General features: G+C 51.1%; 3 protein-coding genes across 7 annotated transcripts; 1 reads left to right on the top strand and 2 right to left on the bottom strand.

Annotated features, from left to right (window-relative positions):
• Nucleotides 1–4,801: 4,801 nt before the first annotated feature.
• On the top strand, nucleotides 4,802–10,600 carry ABHD1 (abhydrolase domain containing 1). Of its 4 annotated transcripts, XM_004418238.3 has the most exons (9): nucleotides 4,804–4,987; nucleotides 8,197–8,357; nucleotides 8,694–8,876; nucleotides 9,075–9,120; nucleotides 9,303–9,415; nucleotides 9,548–9,721; nucleotides 9,892–9,940; nucleotides 10,042–10,207; nucleotides 10,332–10,600. In XM_004418238.3, exons 1-9 carry the CDS (start codon nucleotides 4,874–4,876, stop codon nucleotides 10,538–10,540), a joined length of 1,215 nt encoding a protein of 404 aa, XP_004418295.3. In that variant the 5' UTR covers nucleotides 4,804–4,873; the 3' UTR covers nucleotides 10,541–10,600. The 4 variants fall into 4 exon arrangements, with proteins under 4 accessions (XP_087293137.1, XP_004418295.3, XP_087293138.1 ...); XM_087437012.1 differs by lacking the exon at nucleotides 9,548–9,721; XM_087437013.1 differs by having other exon boundaries at nucleotides 4,953–4,987; nucleotides 5,367–8,876.
• Nucleotides 10,565–14,419, bottom strand: PREB (prolactin regulatory element binding). 2 transcript variants are annotated; one of them, XM_004418237.3, is made up of 9 exons: nucleotides 14,083–14,417; nucleotides 13,310–13,502; nucleotides 12,910–13,130; nucleotides 12,640–12,720; nucleotides 12,416–12,540; nucleotides 12,043–12,216; nucleotides 11,825–11,897; nucleotides 11,473–11,632; nucleotides 10,565–11,305 (listed from the first exon to the last, which is right to left on the bottom strand). In XM_004418237.3, the coding sequence occupies exons 1-9, from the start codon at nucleotides 14,215–14,217 to the stop codon at nucleotides 11,211–11,213; spliced, it is 1,257 nt and encodes a 418-aa protein (XP_004418294.1). In that variant the 5' UTR covers nucleotides 14,218–14,417; the 3' UTR covers nucleotides 10,565–11,210. The 2 variants fall into 2 exon arrangements, with proteins under 2 accessions (XP_004418294.1, XP_087293141.1); XM_087437015.1 differs by lacking the exon at nucleotides 11,473–11,632 and having other exon boundaries at nucleotides 14,083–14,419.
• Nucleotides 14,420–15,642: 1,223 nt separating this feature from the next.
• PRR30 (proline rich 30) lies at nucleotides 15,643–16,944 on the bottom strand. Its single transcript, XM_004418601.3, has one exon. It carries the CDS (start codon nucleotides 16,942–16,944, stop codon nucleotides 15,643–15,645), a length of 1,302 nt encoding a protein of 433 aa, XP_004418658.1.
• Between the last annotated feature and the right edge of the window lie 619 nt (nucleotides 16,945–17,563).

Raw genomic sequence — 17,563 nt, 5'->3', positions numbered from 1 at the left:
ACAAGATAGAATGTAACTTACCGTTAGTATGTGTGATTGTGACTGGTGTGTGAGGGACTTGTGACACAGTGGGGGGTATTTTCTGTGACTGTGTGTATCCAGTGTGACAGTATGGGCTTGAGAGAGTATGGCCAATGTGTGACTGATTGTCTGGGTGTGTGATGGTACAAGATATTAGTAGTACGTGTGTTAGGGTCCCTGGATGAACTCTTCCTGAGTTGCTTGTGATGCTCAAGAGATAGCTGTGACTGCTGGTTTCCAGCAAAGGTGTCATTGTGTGACTGTGACTGTGCACATTCACTGAGAAGTGGCTCCATGAGACATGGTGGGGGGTGGTGTCTGGGAAAAGCATCCTCTTAAGAGTGATGGTGGCAGTTGCTTGCCAGCACAGAGTGCTGCGGTATGTGGCTGCAGCTTCGTGGTCAAAACGGAGTATGTCCTACTTTTGTCACAGTGGCCAGTTCCTCCACCTAGGCTCCGCACTACATCCTCACCCACTGACCCAAGGACTTAGTTCTTTGAATGAATGACTTCTCTTCTCTCTGGAATTTTCAACTTCTCCCTTTCCATCAGCTCCTTCCCATCAATATCCATCACAACAAACTCAGATTCATTGAGGCCACCCGGTGGTCCTCCTTCCTGTGGTAGACACTACTGGACACTACCTCCTTGGATCACAGTATCCATTGGTTTCGGCACACCATTCCTCTCTCTCTCTAGTCATTTCTTCTTAGTTTTCTTCATGCATCACAGTTCCTCCGGGCTTCCTCCTCACTCCTTATCTGCTCATGTGTTCATGTAGATTCCATCATTATCTATTATGGGTTGAATTGCATCCCTCAAAAATTCATATCTTGACGTCCCAACCCCTAATACCTAAGAATGTGACCTTATTTGGAAATAAGGTCATTGCAGATATAATTAGTGAACATGAGGTCGTACTGGAGTAGGGTGGGTCCCTAATCCAGTATTACTGGTGTCCATATAAAAAGGGAAAATTTGAACACAGACACACACACAGGGAGAATAGCATGTGAATATACAGGCAGAGATTGGAATGAAGCTTCTACATGCCAAGGAATGCCAAAGATTGCCAGGAAACCACCAGAAGCTAGAGGAGAGGCATGGAACAGATTCTTCCTCACAGCTCTCAGAAGGAACCAATTCTGCTGACACCTTGGTCTTGGCTTCTAGTCTCCAGAACTGTGAGACAATAAATTTCTGTTGTTTAAGACACCCAGTTTGCGGTACTTCATTATGGCAACCCTGCAAACTAATATGTCATCTAAATGCTGATGACTACCAAATCTCAAATTCCAATCTCTTAGCCCCAGACCACTTCAGGTATGGAACATCCTACTGATTTGTGCCTGGGTCTTAATTTATAGAAGTGACTAATGCCACTGAAAGAAAAGTTTAATGTCACAGTTCTCCTAGAAACAAGAGGCACAGCTCACCACACAGGACCACAGGGGGAAGCACCAATGGAGTTCAGAAGGCAGAAAAGAACAAGAGGAAGGCATGGGCCACAGCCCTTATTAAGCAGGAAAGGCAGGGTAGGGCAGGGTAAACAGCTAGTTTGAATAATTCTGGTGGGCTTTGGGGCATAGCGGCTGTCTCTAGTTGTCTAGTACATGGCCTTGGGTTGATTTGGAACAGGGGAAATTTTGGTTTGGTGTGTGAAAGTTAGATAAAGGAAGTGGTTCAGAGTATGGGCTCTGGATTGCAGGGGAGATATAAACAACTTTGGCAGTTAGTCTGGCCTTATGATTAATAGATGCCAAATAGACAAACACAAAATCTACGAAAACACAATTAGAACACATGCTAGCACCCTAGCCTATACGTGTCGGAGTCAGAATGCATCTTCCTCCTCAAACCTTCCCCTCCCCCAGTTTCCCTATCCCAGGGACAGGAACTGCTGTGCATTCCTGAATCGATGTAGTCAGAAACTTGGGGGTCATCCATGATTCCTTCTTCTCCCCCACCCCGTCTCCAACCCACTACCAAGTCTTACCAATTCTGCCTCCTATCTTAGAGATCTTCACTTCTCTCGAGAGCTTCCCCCAGTCCAGGCAGCCATCAGCTGTGCCAAAGTTCTGTTAACAGCCTCCTAATTGGCCTCTCTGCTTCCATTCTCATCCTCCTCCAATCCATTCTCCAAGTAGTCTGAATGATTCTTCTAGAACATAACTCTGATCATGTCACCCACCCCTTCTTAAAAATTCTCTGATGGCTTTCCTCCAGCCTTAGGATAAACTCTAACATCCTTTATGTAGCTACTCACAACCTGGTTCTTGACCATCTCATGCTCCAGCCACACCAAATTTCTTTTGGTTCCTCTGAGAAGTCTCTTACATCCAGGCTTTTGATTATGCTCTCCTGGAACAACTACTTTCTCCCCACCTCCCCCTTACCTGGGAAACTCCTACTCATTTTTTGGTTTCACCTTAAATGTACAGTATTGTCGGGCCGGCCCCACGGCTTAGCGGTTAAGTGCGCGCACTCCGCTACTGGCGGCCCGGGTTCAGATCCCAGGCGCGCACCGATGCGCTGCTTCTCCGGCCATGCTGAGGCCGCGTCCCACATACAGCAACTAGAAGGATGTGCAGCTATGACACACAACTATCTACTGGGGCTTTGGGGGAAAAAAATAAATAAATAAAATTAAAAAAAAAAAAGTACAGTATTGTCATTTAACGCCTGAGTATGCTTTCTCTGACCCCACGGAGTTCGGGCACCCTCCTCAGTGCTCCTGCTGCAGCTAGTACTGCATTTTTCTAGCACCATGCTCTATTGCAGGGGTTCAACCCTGACCGGACATTTGAATCTTCAGAGACCTTTTAAGTTATATTGATACCTAGGCTCCTCTCCAGACCTACTATATCAGGGAGGGGGCGTGGGCACTGGTAGTTGTTTTTTTTTTTTTGAACTGATTATATTTTTATTAAAATAACTACAGTACAATGAACCCATAATTGGTTATTCCAAATAATACCCGGGTTAGTGAATTTCAATATTTGTTTTATTGAGTGCAAAAGCAATGGGATAGACTGCAAAACATAAGCATTCTCTCATTTTTCTTAAGAGAATAAAAACATGCAGGAAATGTTTAATGAAACAATGAATTGGTAATTTCCTAATTTTCTACAAAAGAAGAAGCATTTATCAGGTGATGTTTACATGTGTATGCTGCAACAAACCATTAAAGTAGTAGAGCGAAATCCCATAAATCAACCAAACAAGCCCTCAAATATAGCCACTCTTATACGGGTACCTCAATCTCCAATTCACAGAGTCCAATGAAAGAATGGAAGAGAGACAGTAACTGATAGAGGTAAAAACTTCAAATACAAGGATAAGAAATTATGTAGAATGAGAGCCATAGTTTATAACTCAGCAAACCAAATGGGGAGTGGAGTAGAACTGGAGAGAGAGATACAAAAGACATTCCAAAAAACATCCACTGTCCTCTGTAATTTAATTATGAGCCATTATGGTATCTATAAAACATAACCAAAGAACAGCAAGAGAAAAAATTTGATTATGTGAAGAAGTCTGTGAGCACAAAAAATTACATTTGATAGATACGTGAAACAAATATTCTTTATCAAACTGTGATTATTTAAGCATGATATCATGAAACAGATATCAAAAGTGTGGGTCAGGGAATCAGTTGTTTAAAACTGTGATGGTGGAAATTTGCTAAGAGAGTAGATCTTAAGTGTTCTCACCACATATACAAAAAAGTGGTAACTATGAGAGGTGATGGATGTATTAATCAGTTTGATCATAATAATCATTTTACAATGTATACATATATCAAACCATCACATTGTGCACTTTATTATTTTTTTAATTTTTTAAAGTTTATTGCGGTCACATTGGTTTATAACATTGTATAAATTTCAGGTGTACATCATTATACTTCTATTTCTGCATAGATTACATCGGCACTGGTAGTTTTTAAACTCTCTGATGATTCTAATCTTAAATCAAGGTTGAGAGCCACTGCTCTTTAGCTTATTTGTTTCCATATCCCAGTGAAGACAGGAACAGCATCCCTGGGCTATCCCAAGTGCCTGGTAGAGAGCAGGTGATGAGTAAATATCTGTTGTACTTATGATGGAGATTGTATTAGACAGCATAGAGTGACACTGCATGAGAGACTTTAACCTACAAATGTGTGACTCTGTGTGGAATGCCACCGACTCAGTAGCTGAAATCTGACTATGTCACAGTATGGGGTGTCACAGTGTGAATGGTTGTGTCCAGTGTGTGAGGACGACTGTGAATTGGCTGAACACTGTGGGACTGCAGGGTGTCACCATGTGAGTGGCCATGTCCTGAGCGTGAGAGGCACTGTGAATGACTGTACTCTGTGTGACAGGGCAGGCTGTCACCACAGGAGAGGCTGTGTCCTGTGTGCAACTAAATAGCTGGGGGACTCTGACCAGGCTGCCTGACTCGCGGTAGCAAGGCAGAATTTGAGGAAGAAGGAGCTAGAGATGCCCCTCACCAAGATGGCGCTGTGAGGGAGGCTGCCAGTCCTTGCCTGCGGCTGCACCTCTTGTGACCACGACGAAGAATCAGGAGGCGCAGAGCCCATTGCCAAGTCCCTGGGATCAGCTCTGCGCCGAGCGCCCAGCGCAGCCCGCCCACGCCCCCGACGTCCTAGCACCGCCCCGCCGCGTGTCGCACAGGCGGCGGGCGGGGCCCGGATCCCGGAACCGCCGGCAGTGGAGGCGGGACCTGCACAGGCCGTCCAATGGCGGTAACGGGCGGGTCCCGGCACGCACCTGCGAGCCGACTAGTCAAAGTCGAGGGGCTGGAGCCGGTCAAGAACTTGGGAGGCGGAATCCAGCAACGCAAAATGCTGAGCTCCTCCCTGAGCTCCCAGAATGGCACTTGGACAGAGCCCTTCTCTCTGCTTTTGGGTCTTGGCGCTGCCCTCTACTTGGGCTACTACTGGGCGTGTGTGCCCCAGGTGGGTACGGGTCCAGAGCTCTGGCCGGCGGGTTTGGGATCCTTGGGTCTAGGGAGCAGCTTCCAGCGCGGGGCTTGAGCCCTTTGTGGGAGCTGGCATGGTTGGCCTCCCGCCCCACGTGAAATCTGACGCCCCAACCCCACCACTACCCCCATCCCGCTCCAGCCAGGCTCGGCTTTGCTGTTATCACCTAATGGAGAGTCGGTTCTTTGCCTACCTAGATTCTCTGCATCCCGCGTGCTCCCAATGCCAGCTGGGCCTTTCAGGCATCGGAGGGGTGCTGCTCCCTATGATGTGGACAAACATTTGGGTAAAGGCGAGGTGGAAGGTATCCTGAGGTGTCAGGGAGATATGCACACTGCTTTCCTTTTCTTTTCAGGCAGGCTAGACTGAGATTCTCATGAGCTGCACTGAATGAAGGCACCGGAGGCCTGTGGGGTTGTGGCTAACCCCCAACATCACCCTGTCAGCTTAGTAGGGCCTTGCTTCTGTTAAAGGCTGGCAGAGGTTCCCCTCCTAGCTCAGGACTAATGGATAACCCTAACTGCCCTTCCTCATTCAGCCCTGTTTTAAGTTCTAGGCTCTCCATGTATAGGGCAATGGGAAAGTCTGAAGAGGTTGAGTTTGATGAACCTGGAGATTTTATTCTCACTAAAATTTACATAAAATACATAATTTACATATCCAGAAAAATCTAAATCTTTTAATCTTCATTAAACTTTGTTCTAGAGTAGCTGAGTCTAACAAGAAACCTATTGATTCAAGCCCTTTAAGAAGATCTGTAGGGAATTTTAATGTTACCTACACTTTTCTGTATTTTCAGAGCTTTCTACATTCGCATGTATTGTTTATAAAATAAGTCTGCCTTTTTTTTTAAAGATTTTATTTATTTATTTATTTTCCCCCCAAAGCCCCAGTAGATAGTTGTGTGTCATAGCTGCACATCCTTCTAGTTGCTGTATGTGGGACGCGGCCTCAGCATGGCCGGAGAAGTGGTGTGTCGGTGCGCACCATGCATCCGAACCCAGGCCTCCAGCAGCGGAGCCCACGCACTTAACTGCTAAGTCACTGGGCCGGCCCAATAAGTCTACCTTAATAAAACAATTTTAAAAATCCAAACCTCAGTACAGTATAAATCTAACCTTACATGTCTGATTTGGAAAGTCATTCATTTCAGAACAGAGCTGTCCTTAACTAAACATTTTCCTTTATTTACAACCAGCCACACAAGTCAGAGACCTCTGCCACTTTATATTCCAAACCCTTCCTTGACATCCAAATACTGGTTACAATTTAGGAAAAGTAGCATTCTCGAGACCCTGAAGACATGGAGTTTGGATTGTCCAGCATGGTAATGGATTGGTATTGATTCATCTACAGTGAGTGGCATATTACTAATTAAGTCTCAGGAATGAGTCAAGAAACACTTCCTGTGACCCAATTAATCAGTGCCTTGTTCTACACTACTGAGCTGTTTGACCAAGAATAAATTAACAACTCAAAATCTTGGCAATTAGGAGGTAATACAGTACAGTGACTAAGAGCATAAGCTCTGGACTCAGACAGACCTGGGTTTGAATCCCAGCTCCGCCACTAACTAGCTTTGGTAAGCTTTGTGACCTCTGACAAGTTACTCAACATTCAAACCTGTTCCCACAGGGGGATCAACAGTATCTATCTCAAAGAGCTGTTGTGAAGCTCACCAGATATAATCATGTAAAGTGCTTAGCACAATGCTTGGAACATAATGAGCACTCAACAAATTTTACCTACTAGTATTTGTGGTAATATCATAATTATTAGGGCCGGCCCCGTGGCTTGGTGGTTAAGTGAGCGCGCTCCACTGCTGGCGACCCGGGTTCGGATCCCGGGCTCGCACCGACGCGCTGCTTCTCTGGCCATGCTGAGGCCGCGTCCCACATACAGCAACTAGAAGGATGTGCAGCTATGACACACAGCTATCTACTGGGGCTTTGGGGGGAAAAAAATAAATAAAATCTTTAAAAAATATATATATATATATATCATAATTATTAGTAATTCTGCTTTGCTTCTTGCTTGTTGTGTGACCTTTGGCAAACAACTTAACCTCTGTGAGTCATAGTTTATTCACTTATAAAATATCCTATCTCATAAACTTGGGCTTAGCCTAGTGCCTGCACATGGCACACAATGAATCACAGGTGTTATTATTCCAGGGCTTAAGGACCAGGGTACAAGTCACATCTCACAAGAGTCACACTACCAACCTGGCCCCTCTAGTTCATAATTTACCTAGCCCCTTTTGAGTACCAAGATTGCAAAAGAGCTAGGCATCAGCCCTCAGATTCCTTAGGGCCTGTGACAGAAATACAGTTTCTGTTCTTGAGTCTGAGGCCTTTTGGCTTTATACAGCATTCTCCTTTATAAACCTATGTGGCTAAGCCCTCTCATTCACTTAAAGTCTACCAGAAGAACCAAGCAGAGGGGTCGAAAGTCAAGGCTGAGTGCCCACTGACCTCATCTGTCCCTGGCATCCCATTCCCATTACCTTCCTCCTGGCGGGCACGAAGGAAGAAAAAATCTGTGCATACGGGGCCTATTCCTCTTTTACGGTATGGTGTAAGAGCAGGGGCCCCATGGGTAAGAAAATGAGGTGCTGTAGTAGAAAGAAGCCTTTCAGCAGAGAGTACAGATAGTAGGGAACAGGAATATGTGACAACGGGGTGCTAAAATCAGGAGGAGCCAGCACGGCCAGAGCTAGTTTGGCTAAGATGACAGAATGTGGATAATTCAACTGCAAGGCAAAGGTCGCAGACTGAATGGTGCTGCATTTCTTCAGCCTCTGCCCAGGATCCTAACCCCTCCTGGAAGGGATCAGCTAGGCAACTTATTTTATATTACCTGCTCTCCCCAAAATGAGTTTAGGGCATGGATAGGCTGAGTGGTGGAGTCAGCACCCAGTCAACTGCAGCAGCTCCCACCCCTCGTTCTGAGTCTGTTCAGTCAGCTCTGGAGAGGTGACACTGTAGGACTGGAGTTCTTGGGGACTGTAGCTGCACTATACTAACAAAGGTGTCTTGGCCATTTGACTGAGGTTGCTAGATTTCTCACCCCCTGATGAAGCAGTGCCCTCCAGGCTGGCCTCTGGATAGGGGTCACTCTGGTGCCAGGTGCCTCACTGGCTTGGTGCTAAAATCAGTGAGGCAGACTGCATTGTGTGATTACAGAGGCCTCGACTGGTGACTGGGTCCCGGTTTCTGGCCTTCCTGGAGCAACACTGTCCAGTCACTGTGGAGACTTTCTATCCTACGCTATGGTGTTTCGAGGGGCGGCTACAAACCATCTTCCGAGTCTTACTGCAGTCTCGGCCTCTAGTCCCTTACTGGAGGTAAGAAGGGGCAGAAGGGGGTGAACATGACCCTGCAAGTATAGGGGAATCCTTTCTACCTCTATTAAAATGAAGGTAATCTTTGCCACATCTCCCTATGTGTTGAGAGTGGCTATGTGGAAGGGCTATTTAATTGCACAACCATGAGGTAATATTAAATCTTTTATGTCCCCATTACACCCTGTTATGGTCTTAATGTTTTGCAAAATGCATGCTCTCAAATGATGCTGATGGGAAGCTGTGGGAGCTGTCTATGGGTGGAACTGGGGGTAAACCTTTTGAAGTACATGGAATTCCTAATAGTATCTTTGCGTACCCTTTTCTTCAAAACCACAGTGAAGTCCTCCAAACCCCAGATGGAGGACAGCTCCTGCTAGACTGGGCTGGCCAGCATGACAGCAGTCAATACCCTGACCCTACCACCCAGCCCATTGTATTACTGCTTCCTGGTATCACAGGCAGTAGCCAAGAGACATATATCTTGCACCTGGTTAACCAAGCTTTGAGGGATGGGTACAGGTAAGGATGGGCACAGCCCAGAAGAATTGGGTGGGGTCTGAAAACTTGTAATAGGGAGGTCAATTCAGATCCTGATAACTATGGGGAGGAGGTACTGTATAGATGGCACTTTTTGACTGGGGTCCTTCTGAAGGCTACCAAAAGGGGAGAGAGGCTTTGAGGGAGGATCTAGCTAAGATGTACCTGTGTATGCCACAGGGCTGTCATATTTAATAACCGGGGCTGCCGTGGGGAAGAACTGCTGGTGAGTATCCTCTTTCCTCCTAGTAGCCCTTCACCCGTCACCCCACTGCCTTCAGAGATCCTTGACTGTGGGGCTCTACCTACCTATCCTTCTTCCATTTCTCTTCCATCTCTTCAGTCCTTCCATTTTTCTCCCTTCCGGCCAGGGCCTCCCTCCCTACCCAATGATCCGGTTTGCCTCAGACCCACAGGTCCTTTTGTGCCAGCCATACTGAAGATCTGGAGACAGTCGTGAACCACATAAAGAACCGCTACCCCCAAGCTCCACTGCTGGCCGTGGGCATCTCTTTTGGAGGGTAAAGGCTGCCTGCGCTTAACCCAAAGGCCCAGTCTTCCTTTCTTTCCCCCTCCATGTCCTCTCTCCATCTCCTCTGTCCCAACTCACTAATGCAAACCCTTCTTTCATGGCCCCTGGTCCAATCCTGCAGAACATTAGTGCTGAACTACCTGGCACGAATGGGGCCGGCTGCAGGGTTGGTGGCAGCACTGACTCTATCTGCATGCTGGGATTGTTTTGAGACCACCCGCTCCCTGGAGACCTCACTCAACTCACTGCTCTTCAATCACCGCCTCACTGCTGGGCTCTGCAAACTTGTGGACCGGTAGGGTCTTGGCAAGTAAGGGGGCAGTAGACAGCGTAGGAGGGCAGACATGCCGGGTTCTCCCAGTGCTTGGGTTCTATATCTGGGCTTTCTCACTCATGAGTTAAGACAGAGGCTGGCTCTGGGTCAGGTCCCAGAATAGAGCCAAACCTCTAGGTGCTCTTTTGCAGAAATAGAAAGGTGACGGAAAAGGTGGTGAATGTAGACTTTGTGCTACAGGTATGGTCTTTCAACCATCCCCCTCCACCCTAAATTGTTCTTCCAGTATCTTCTCATTCCCCATCCTCATCCTAGCCTATCCCACCTTCCACTACCTGCAGGCCCACACAATCCGCCAGTTTGACGAACGCTACACAGCTGTGGTCTTTGGATATCAAGACTGTGTTACCTACTACCAAGCAGCGAGCCCAAGAACAAAGGTAGATGCTATCCAGATCCCTGTGCTTTGCCTCAATGCAGCTGACGACCCCTTCTCCCCAGTCTATGGTGAGCACCTTGAGTCTGGACGCTTCAGGCCCCAGAGGAAATGGGACATGAAGTGCAAGTGGAGAGAGCCTGGGCTCTCAGTAAAGGCCAGGGTTCCTGACCTCTTCTCCCACCCCTCTCCCAGGCTTTCCCCTGCAGGCTGCCCAACACTCTCCCCATGTCGCCCTGCTCATCACAGCCCAGGGCGGCCACATCGGCTTCCTGGAAGGGCTGCTCCCCTGGCAGCACTGCTACATGAGCCGCCTCTTGCATCAGTATGCCAAAGCCATCTTCCAGCACCCAGCGGAGCTGCTCAGCCTCAGGGCTCTCTCACCAGAGGGAGGCAAGAGCTGACAAGAGTACCATTTGGGGTCTCAGTTCAGTCTTTCCTTGTTTATTAAATAATCAACTTTTTCTGCCGAATGGGCTGAGGTTCATTTTCCCCACAGGGCTAGGGTAGGCCATCCAGGAACTTACTGCATATTTTTAGCCTGGCTGGCTTGGAGATACCCAGCTGAATCCACAGATTACTGCTTAGGTCTTCCTTTTGCTCCCTCCTTCCCTAACAGCAAGTCCCAGGCCAGTGCTTATCCCAGCAAATGCCAGGGGCTCATGTGAAGAGCAACTGGCCACAAGGCTGTGAGGGGAGGAGAAAATGACTATTTCTTCAGGAAGGACAGCAGTGCCTCCAGGCCCTTGGGCATCTTCACATATTTCTGGAGAAAGGACAAGCTCAATTGTAGAGCCTGGGGTAAGGAGAGGGAAGGAGACAGGTGGTGTGGCCAGGGCTTCATATACCACTGTCCTGGGCTGATCCACAGATGATGAATGCAAAGTTTCCAGGACTCAGAGTCACCCACGGCCAGAGCCAAGCTTTAACTGGGAAGGGCAGGCAGTGCCCATCAGTCTCATCAGAGGCAACCTGAGCTGTGGACCCAGTGGAGTGAGCAGTGGGGTACCAGGCCTCCACTCTGGTCTAGAAGGTGGTAGTGTCTAGGCCCCTAATTTCCTGGGAACAGGAAGGCTAAAGAAAACCCGGAAAGGCACTCTGGAGCAGCAGGATGGTCATAACAATAAGCCCGACACATAGCAGCAGCAGCAGCCACACAGGAACACTCCCTGCAGGAGAGGCAAGGGAAGAAGTCAGCGGGCAAAGGGGCTTCACAGCCTAAAGAAGAGAACCATTCAAGGAGGGGGCAGATGCTACAAACAAGCAGCCTGTTCTCCAGGGAACAAGTTTTTGCTCCAGCTAAAGATGGGGTGGTACCCCCACTCCAATGACTCACGCCGTGAGGGCAGCAGGTGCAGCTGGCAACGACTATCCACAGCCACAGAGAACAGGGCAGTTTCGTGGGACCCAAGGAGCTCTGGACCACGACCCTTCTCAGGTAGAAAGGCCACATCTGTCACCACGATGCCATGGGCCTCCTTCACATAGTAGAGGCGCTGGGGACAGGAGAAGAACTAGTGAGGAAGGCCCAGTTGGGAACATTCTTTCTAGAAAACATGCCCCTTGCCCCCAGAAAGCTTTCCCTCTACAGGCTGGGCCAGATTCCTTCCTGCACACTCAGGGTAGAAGCAGGCCTAGAGTCCCCACCCCAAAGAGCCCTCAGGGCTATGCCCACCTCCACCCATTACCTGGAGAGAGAAAGCTATGTAGATGGCAACAGAGCCAGTGACGGTGCCCAGGCCTAGGAAGGTGCCCGATTCACTGCAACAAACAAAGTGCTCGTTGTCCTGGACGCCTGTGCAGCAACCCTCACTCACTAACAATGGTCCTCAGGTACTCAAGCAGAACACCTTCCCGAGCTCCCCCAGAATCCCCCACACCCAGCCAAACCAGCATTGTCTCACACCTGACACTAAGGCAGGAGATGACTTCGTGGCCACAGGATTTGGTTCGAAGGGGCAAGAAGGTGGAGCCATCCCAGGCTGTGAGGTAGCAGGGTGGGGGCTGGCGCAGACGCTTGTGGGGAATCTGCACTGTGAAGAGTCGCAGCCCAGCAGGCTGGTCTGGAACCTGCCCAAACCTGGGGGGCAAGTGAGGGGCTGGTTTAGCTCCTGGGCCTGCCCAACCCTCTTCAGAGGTTTGTGCCCTCCTGTACCTTGGTCCTGCCTGGGATAACACCCGCCAAGGCTACGATCCTCCCCGGCCTCCCCCTGGTCTTTGCCCACTCCCCCACCACGTCTAGGCTGTGTCTCTTTTAGCCACCCTCAGGGTCCTCACACCTGCAGGCCTGGTAGCGGTAAGGCGTGTTAGAAAAGATGGGTCCATTCTCTTGCCAGTGCAGCTGTGTCACCAGCTGATCCTTCTGCCACACGGAGGCCTTAAGGTCCCAGCCCACAGTTACCAACTAGTCAGGAATCAAGATTCCAAGGATGGACAGTTAGGGAATCCACTTAGTGGACAAGGAGCATAACAACCTACTTTTTCCACCCTCTCACCTCCTCACCTTGCCTTCAGGCCCCAAAGCCAGGTCCTCAATCTCCCCTTCATGGGCTTTGAACTCCAGTACTTTCTCCAGGCTGGGTACCTGCAGCCAAACCACCACCATAGTTAGCCCAGGTATCCAGCAAGAGTACAGTGGTTCCCACCCTTCTTCTCTTCTAATGGCCACTCAGTACAGGCTTCACTCACAAGCTTCCCAGAACCCATGCTCAGTTTCTCACAATTCTGGCCTTGCTGCTACTGACACTCATCTTCTAACTTCCCAAAACCACACCTTCCAGACCCGAACGTAGCCATCTGTCCCTCCAGTGGCAAGCAGAGTATTATCGTGGTTGAAGCAGACAACTTTCTGCAGTGGATCAGGGCTGAAGTCTGTCTGCACCGCCTGCAAATTCTCTACACTGAGTTCTGCCCCCTCTTGGTGGGTTTCAGCTCCAGATTTCTTCTCTGCTGGGGCTGCCCCCTTCCTTTGTCGAGGCCTTTGCTCCTTGGAACCTGCAACACAAACAGCCTGCCAGGTTCCAGGCTTTGATAGTAAGTAGTCCTGTCCCTCTCTACACAACCGGTGAACATCCAGCTTCTCGCCTGCTATTATAACCCCACTTCTTTAGAGACCGAGAGTGATCTCACTCATTTAACCCTTTTCCCATAGGGCTGGAGAGGGGGCTTCTCACCTGCCTTCTCTGCCTTGTTTTTGCCTTTCTGCTGAAGGGTCTGGAAGCGCAGGAGCTGACAGTGGGCATCCTGCCCCGCAGCAAGGATGTTACCAGCTAGCGCCAAGTTCATGGTGGCCCGTGTCTCCGTGTCATGGGAGTGTAGTAAGGAGGCGCTCAGGCGCCCATTAACCTGCTCTAGCTGCAGAAAGTGCTGTGGGAGAGGGAACCAGGATGAGCAAGATTCAGGGGTGCCTAGAGAGCGCCTCAAGGGCAAACTTACATTCTATAGTCTGATGCCTTACCCCTTTTTGCTTACTGCACTTTCTAGTTCACAAGGCTTTCTCGAGCCTCTTTTCTCTTTGAGCTTCACAAATCTGTACAGCAAGCGGGGTTGGGATTATTACCTCCAGTTTACAGAATAGGGTGGCGCTCAGAAGAGTGAAGAAACCCAGCCTAAAAGCCCAAGGCACCACTCTCACCGCTGCTAGAGGGCAAAGTCTATGTGGCCTCCGGGGAAAAGCACAGGCTAAGACTCCTGAAGCTGTTCTTGAGATCGACTTGAAGCGTTCCTGCCTACGCAGCGCTGTGTGCAGTTTTCACTTTACCTTAGGAGTCTCAACTGCCCGGTGAGGAAGTGCTCGGTTGAAATTCGCGCCGGAACGCCCGGCATGCTGGGGATTCCCACCCGGGACGAGCAGGGTCCGAGGATGGGGTGCGGCCCGCCCCCGCGACCCCCCCGGAATCGCTCTCAGCCCGTGGCGCGACCCGCCCCAGTGGCCCTGCGCTCTCACCACGCCATTCTTTATGCCCGTCTTGGCGGCACCTCCTCCGCCCGCGGCGATGAGCAGCCCCGCGCTGGGGTCCACCTGAAGCGCGTACAACGGAAACGGGGCCCGATACAGCTCTGGCGCCCGGCGCCGGCCCATCCCGCTCGCCGCGTGCTTCACTGTCCGCACCGCGGCCCCGGGGACATGCCGCGCCCGGCCTTCGACTGCCGCCCCGGCCGCTGTTGAACTTGGTCCTGCCGCCGCCGGACCCCTGGCACACCCACTGGGTTGCCAAAACTTTAACCCCACGCACGACTCCCTATCTCCGCCCCGGGCCGTCTAACCCGGTCGCTCCGTCGCGTAGTGCGCACGCGCACCTAGCCTGCTCTCCTCGCGCAGGCGCAGAACCGCAAATACGCGTCAGCACTAGCCGGCTGCGGGGTGACGCAACATTGGCGCCAGAATTCCATTCTCCGCCTCTTTGTGACTACAGACTCCGCCGTCTTTGTGCGGGGCGTGGGAGGCGCGCTCCTGCTTTAAGGGAACGCTCTTGGTGATTCTGGAGAGGGACTGGAGCTATCCAAGTTTAAGGGAGATTAATAAATCTTTAATAAAGAAATCCTTGTATGAGGGCTGTGCACACTTCAGGAGTGATACGCAGACTCATACAAGCACAGCCTTTACGTCTTACCCCAGCAGGAAGTGATTTGTCCAAAGTCACACACCGGAAACGTGACCTGAGTCGCTTGCCTTTTAACGGAGCCAGCGTGGACTTTAAAACAAATCTGGCTTCACATCCCGAGTCCACCGCTTCCTCGTATGAGGAAGTCACTATTTACCTTAACAAAACACCTATCCTCCGTGGTCGTGGACGGCAGGCAGAGGTGAGAGTTGGAGATTCTCATGGATCCACACGCCCTCCCCTCCAGCGCCTGAGGGTTTCTGGATGGGGGTTGCTCTCCGACACCCTCGGAGGGAGGCAACTCGGCTCCCAGGCAGTGCAGGTCTCATCTCTGCCTGACACTTAACGCTCCTGAGGGGGCCCTTGGGTTTCTGATCTCCAATGTGAGCATCCCATGTTTCTCAGAGTGAACGCTGGGAATGCCTTTCCCTGCTGGGAGACACCTCCTACTGCTCCCCCACCCTGGCCGCGTCAGCGTGTGTCCTTGTTAACCTAAGGTGCACCCAGAGGAAGGGGCCCAGTGGCTTCATCTTTGGGGACGCCATTGTCTGTCCCACCGAATTAAGTGTGTGAAGGGCCTGGCAGAGCCCTGTGCACTTCTCAGGTGGGTCCCATGGCCCTTTCAGATACATGGCACCCACTCTCAATAGCCACTCAGTGTCCTTTGACTCTCCCCCATCCCTTGTTGGGTTCTGGCCCCCATGCAGGTAAAGCCACCCACTGTGTCTGATCAGCAAGACACAAACACAAGTTTTGCAAGGTCAGCCTTTATTGGGTACATTGAAGGCTAAACGAGGCCTCTCGTGCCTTTGATCCTCTTCAGCCAGGAGACAGCAGACTCCACAAGGGGCTTCCAGGGTTCAGGGCTGGAGAACACACCTGACCTCCAGCCAGCCAGCCCTTCAGGGTTTCTGGGGGGCTCCCTGAGGTCTGGGCCCTGGCGGGGACCGTGGGGTTTGGAGGAGGTGCTCCCGGGGGCCTCCGTGGCTCTGGAACTGGGGTGATGATATTTGGAGAATGGGCTCTGGAGAGGCAGGCCTCTTTGGGGTAGAGGAAGGCCTAGGCTTCAGGGAGACAGTGGCCTGTTTTGGTGCCTGAGGTGGAGGCCCTGAACAAGGTGTGGAGTTTGGTGATTGAAGTCCTGCAGACCTGAGGCTCCCAGTCTGGGAGGGTATGCCTTGGGCTGGATCTGCCCGGGCCTGAGCCGCTGGGGTTCGAGCCCCTGGGGCTAGAGCTGCTGGGGCCTGAGATGCCCAGGTTTGACACCCATGGGCATGAGCAGCCTCGCCCTGAGGCCCTACTTCCTCTGGCCTTCTTTCTGGCAACAGATGCAAGGCCCTGGCCTGGCCCCGCGGCAGGCGGAGGCCAAAGCCAATGCCTATGCGAAATGGTTCGGATTCCTGGCCCTGTGCACAGGGCAGTAGTTGGGGGAAGGCAAGCAGCCGGGGTCCAGTCCTGTACCTGGGGATAGGGCAAGAGGGGCTCCGGGGCCGGAGACACACCAGGCATATAGGATACTCCACCACTGGGGCCTGGCCAGTTTTGCCGAGCCACAGGCGCTGCAAAAGCAGTAGCCGCAGGTCGTGTGCGATGCGGCGGTGCCCCAGATGTACCACCAGGGCCTGGGCCAGGGCTCCTGGGTCCCTGAACTCTGCAGGGTCCCTCTCGCTTGCCACGCATCCCATCACTACCCCAGGGGACCCAGTGTCCCTGTATTGATGCCAGTACCATGTCTGCCTGTTAGAGTGGACCCCACAAGAGGGTTGGCTGGGGCTAGGTAGGTCTTCTGGGTGGGAAGGAGACTGGCAACGTGAGTGGGAGAGAAAGGAGTTCTGCGGCTGAGAGGGAGAGGAGGAGTGAGTAAGAGTAGGATAGGGATATAGCTGAGGGGAGGGAGAGGAGGAAGGTGAAAGGGAGAGAGAAGGGTAATTCCGATGAAAGAAAGCTGGGGACCTTGGGAGAGAGGAAGAGTAGGGATGTAGGACAAAGTCAGAATTTGAGTCAGAAGAGTAGAAATGGGAGCCAGGAGAGTGGGACTGAGGGGGAGGGGAGCAAGGTGGGTGAGAGGGAGGGAGTGACTGCTGGGGAGGCAGAGGCTGCAGGTTTCGTGGAGGGGAGTCCACAAGTTGTGAGGGGCCCTGAGGGGGGTGCCCAGGGGGCGCTGTGTTCTGTAGCAGCACCTGGTCCTTGTTTGGAGGCAACATTGCCTCGAATCTGGAAGGGCCTGGGGGGACAAGACCAGAGATTAGAGACCTGGCAGAGTCAGGACCAGTATCTCTGAGGCTAGACTTGGGTGAGAAATCAAGGCCGTCTGTGAGCAGAGTGTGCCTCTAGCCTGGCGTTGGTGCAGCTGTTGGTGGCAGGCCAAGGAGACACCCAGCCCTGTAGCACCAGGCTCTCTCGGTGTTCAGGCAGGAACTTGGGTCTAAACTTGGCCTCTTAATTCTTTGCAGTCAGCCATTGATGAGGGATGTATGGAGATGGAGAATCAGAGCTGCCTTTTGGGAGCTGAGGGGCAGTAGCAGTTATCTGGGTGGGCTGGGGAGGAAGACACAGCCCATAGGACCTGTAGAGAAAGAAACAAAGCCGGGGATATTGAGAGAATTGGTCCATTTATGGCTCTGCCTCATGTGCCAGTTCCAGGTTGGCTCGCCAAGACCCTAAATCCATGTTACCTTTGGGGTGAGAAGAGCTGGCAAAATGCTCCAGAGAAGGTGAGAGCTGAGGAGGAGAGGAAGAGACAGGGAGTCTGGGAGGGTAGGATGGAGGAGACGATTTGGGGGATGGGGCTGAGATAGGATTAGGAATTGAGGGTATTCTGGT

Source organism: Ceratotherium simum, chromosome 11 (genome assembly GCF_057802395.1).
Source record: "Ceratotherium simum simum isolate JZ-2026a chromosome 11, ASM5780239v1, whole genome shotgun sequence".
Lineage (NCBI taxonomy): Eukaryota > Metazoa > Chordata > Mammalia > Perissodactyla > Rhinocerotidae > Ceratotherium > Ceratotherium simum.
This window is presented reverse-complemented; position numbering and strand designations above follow the sequence as displayed.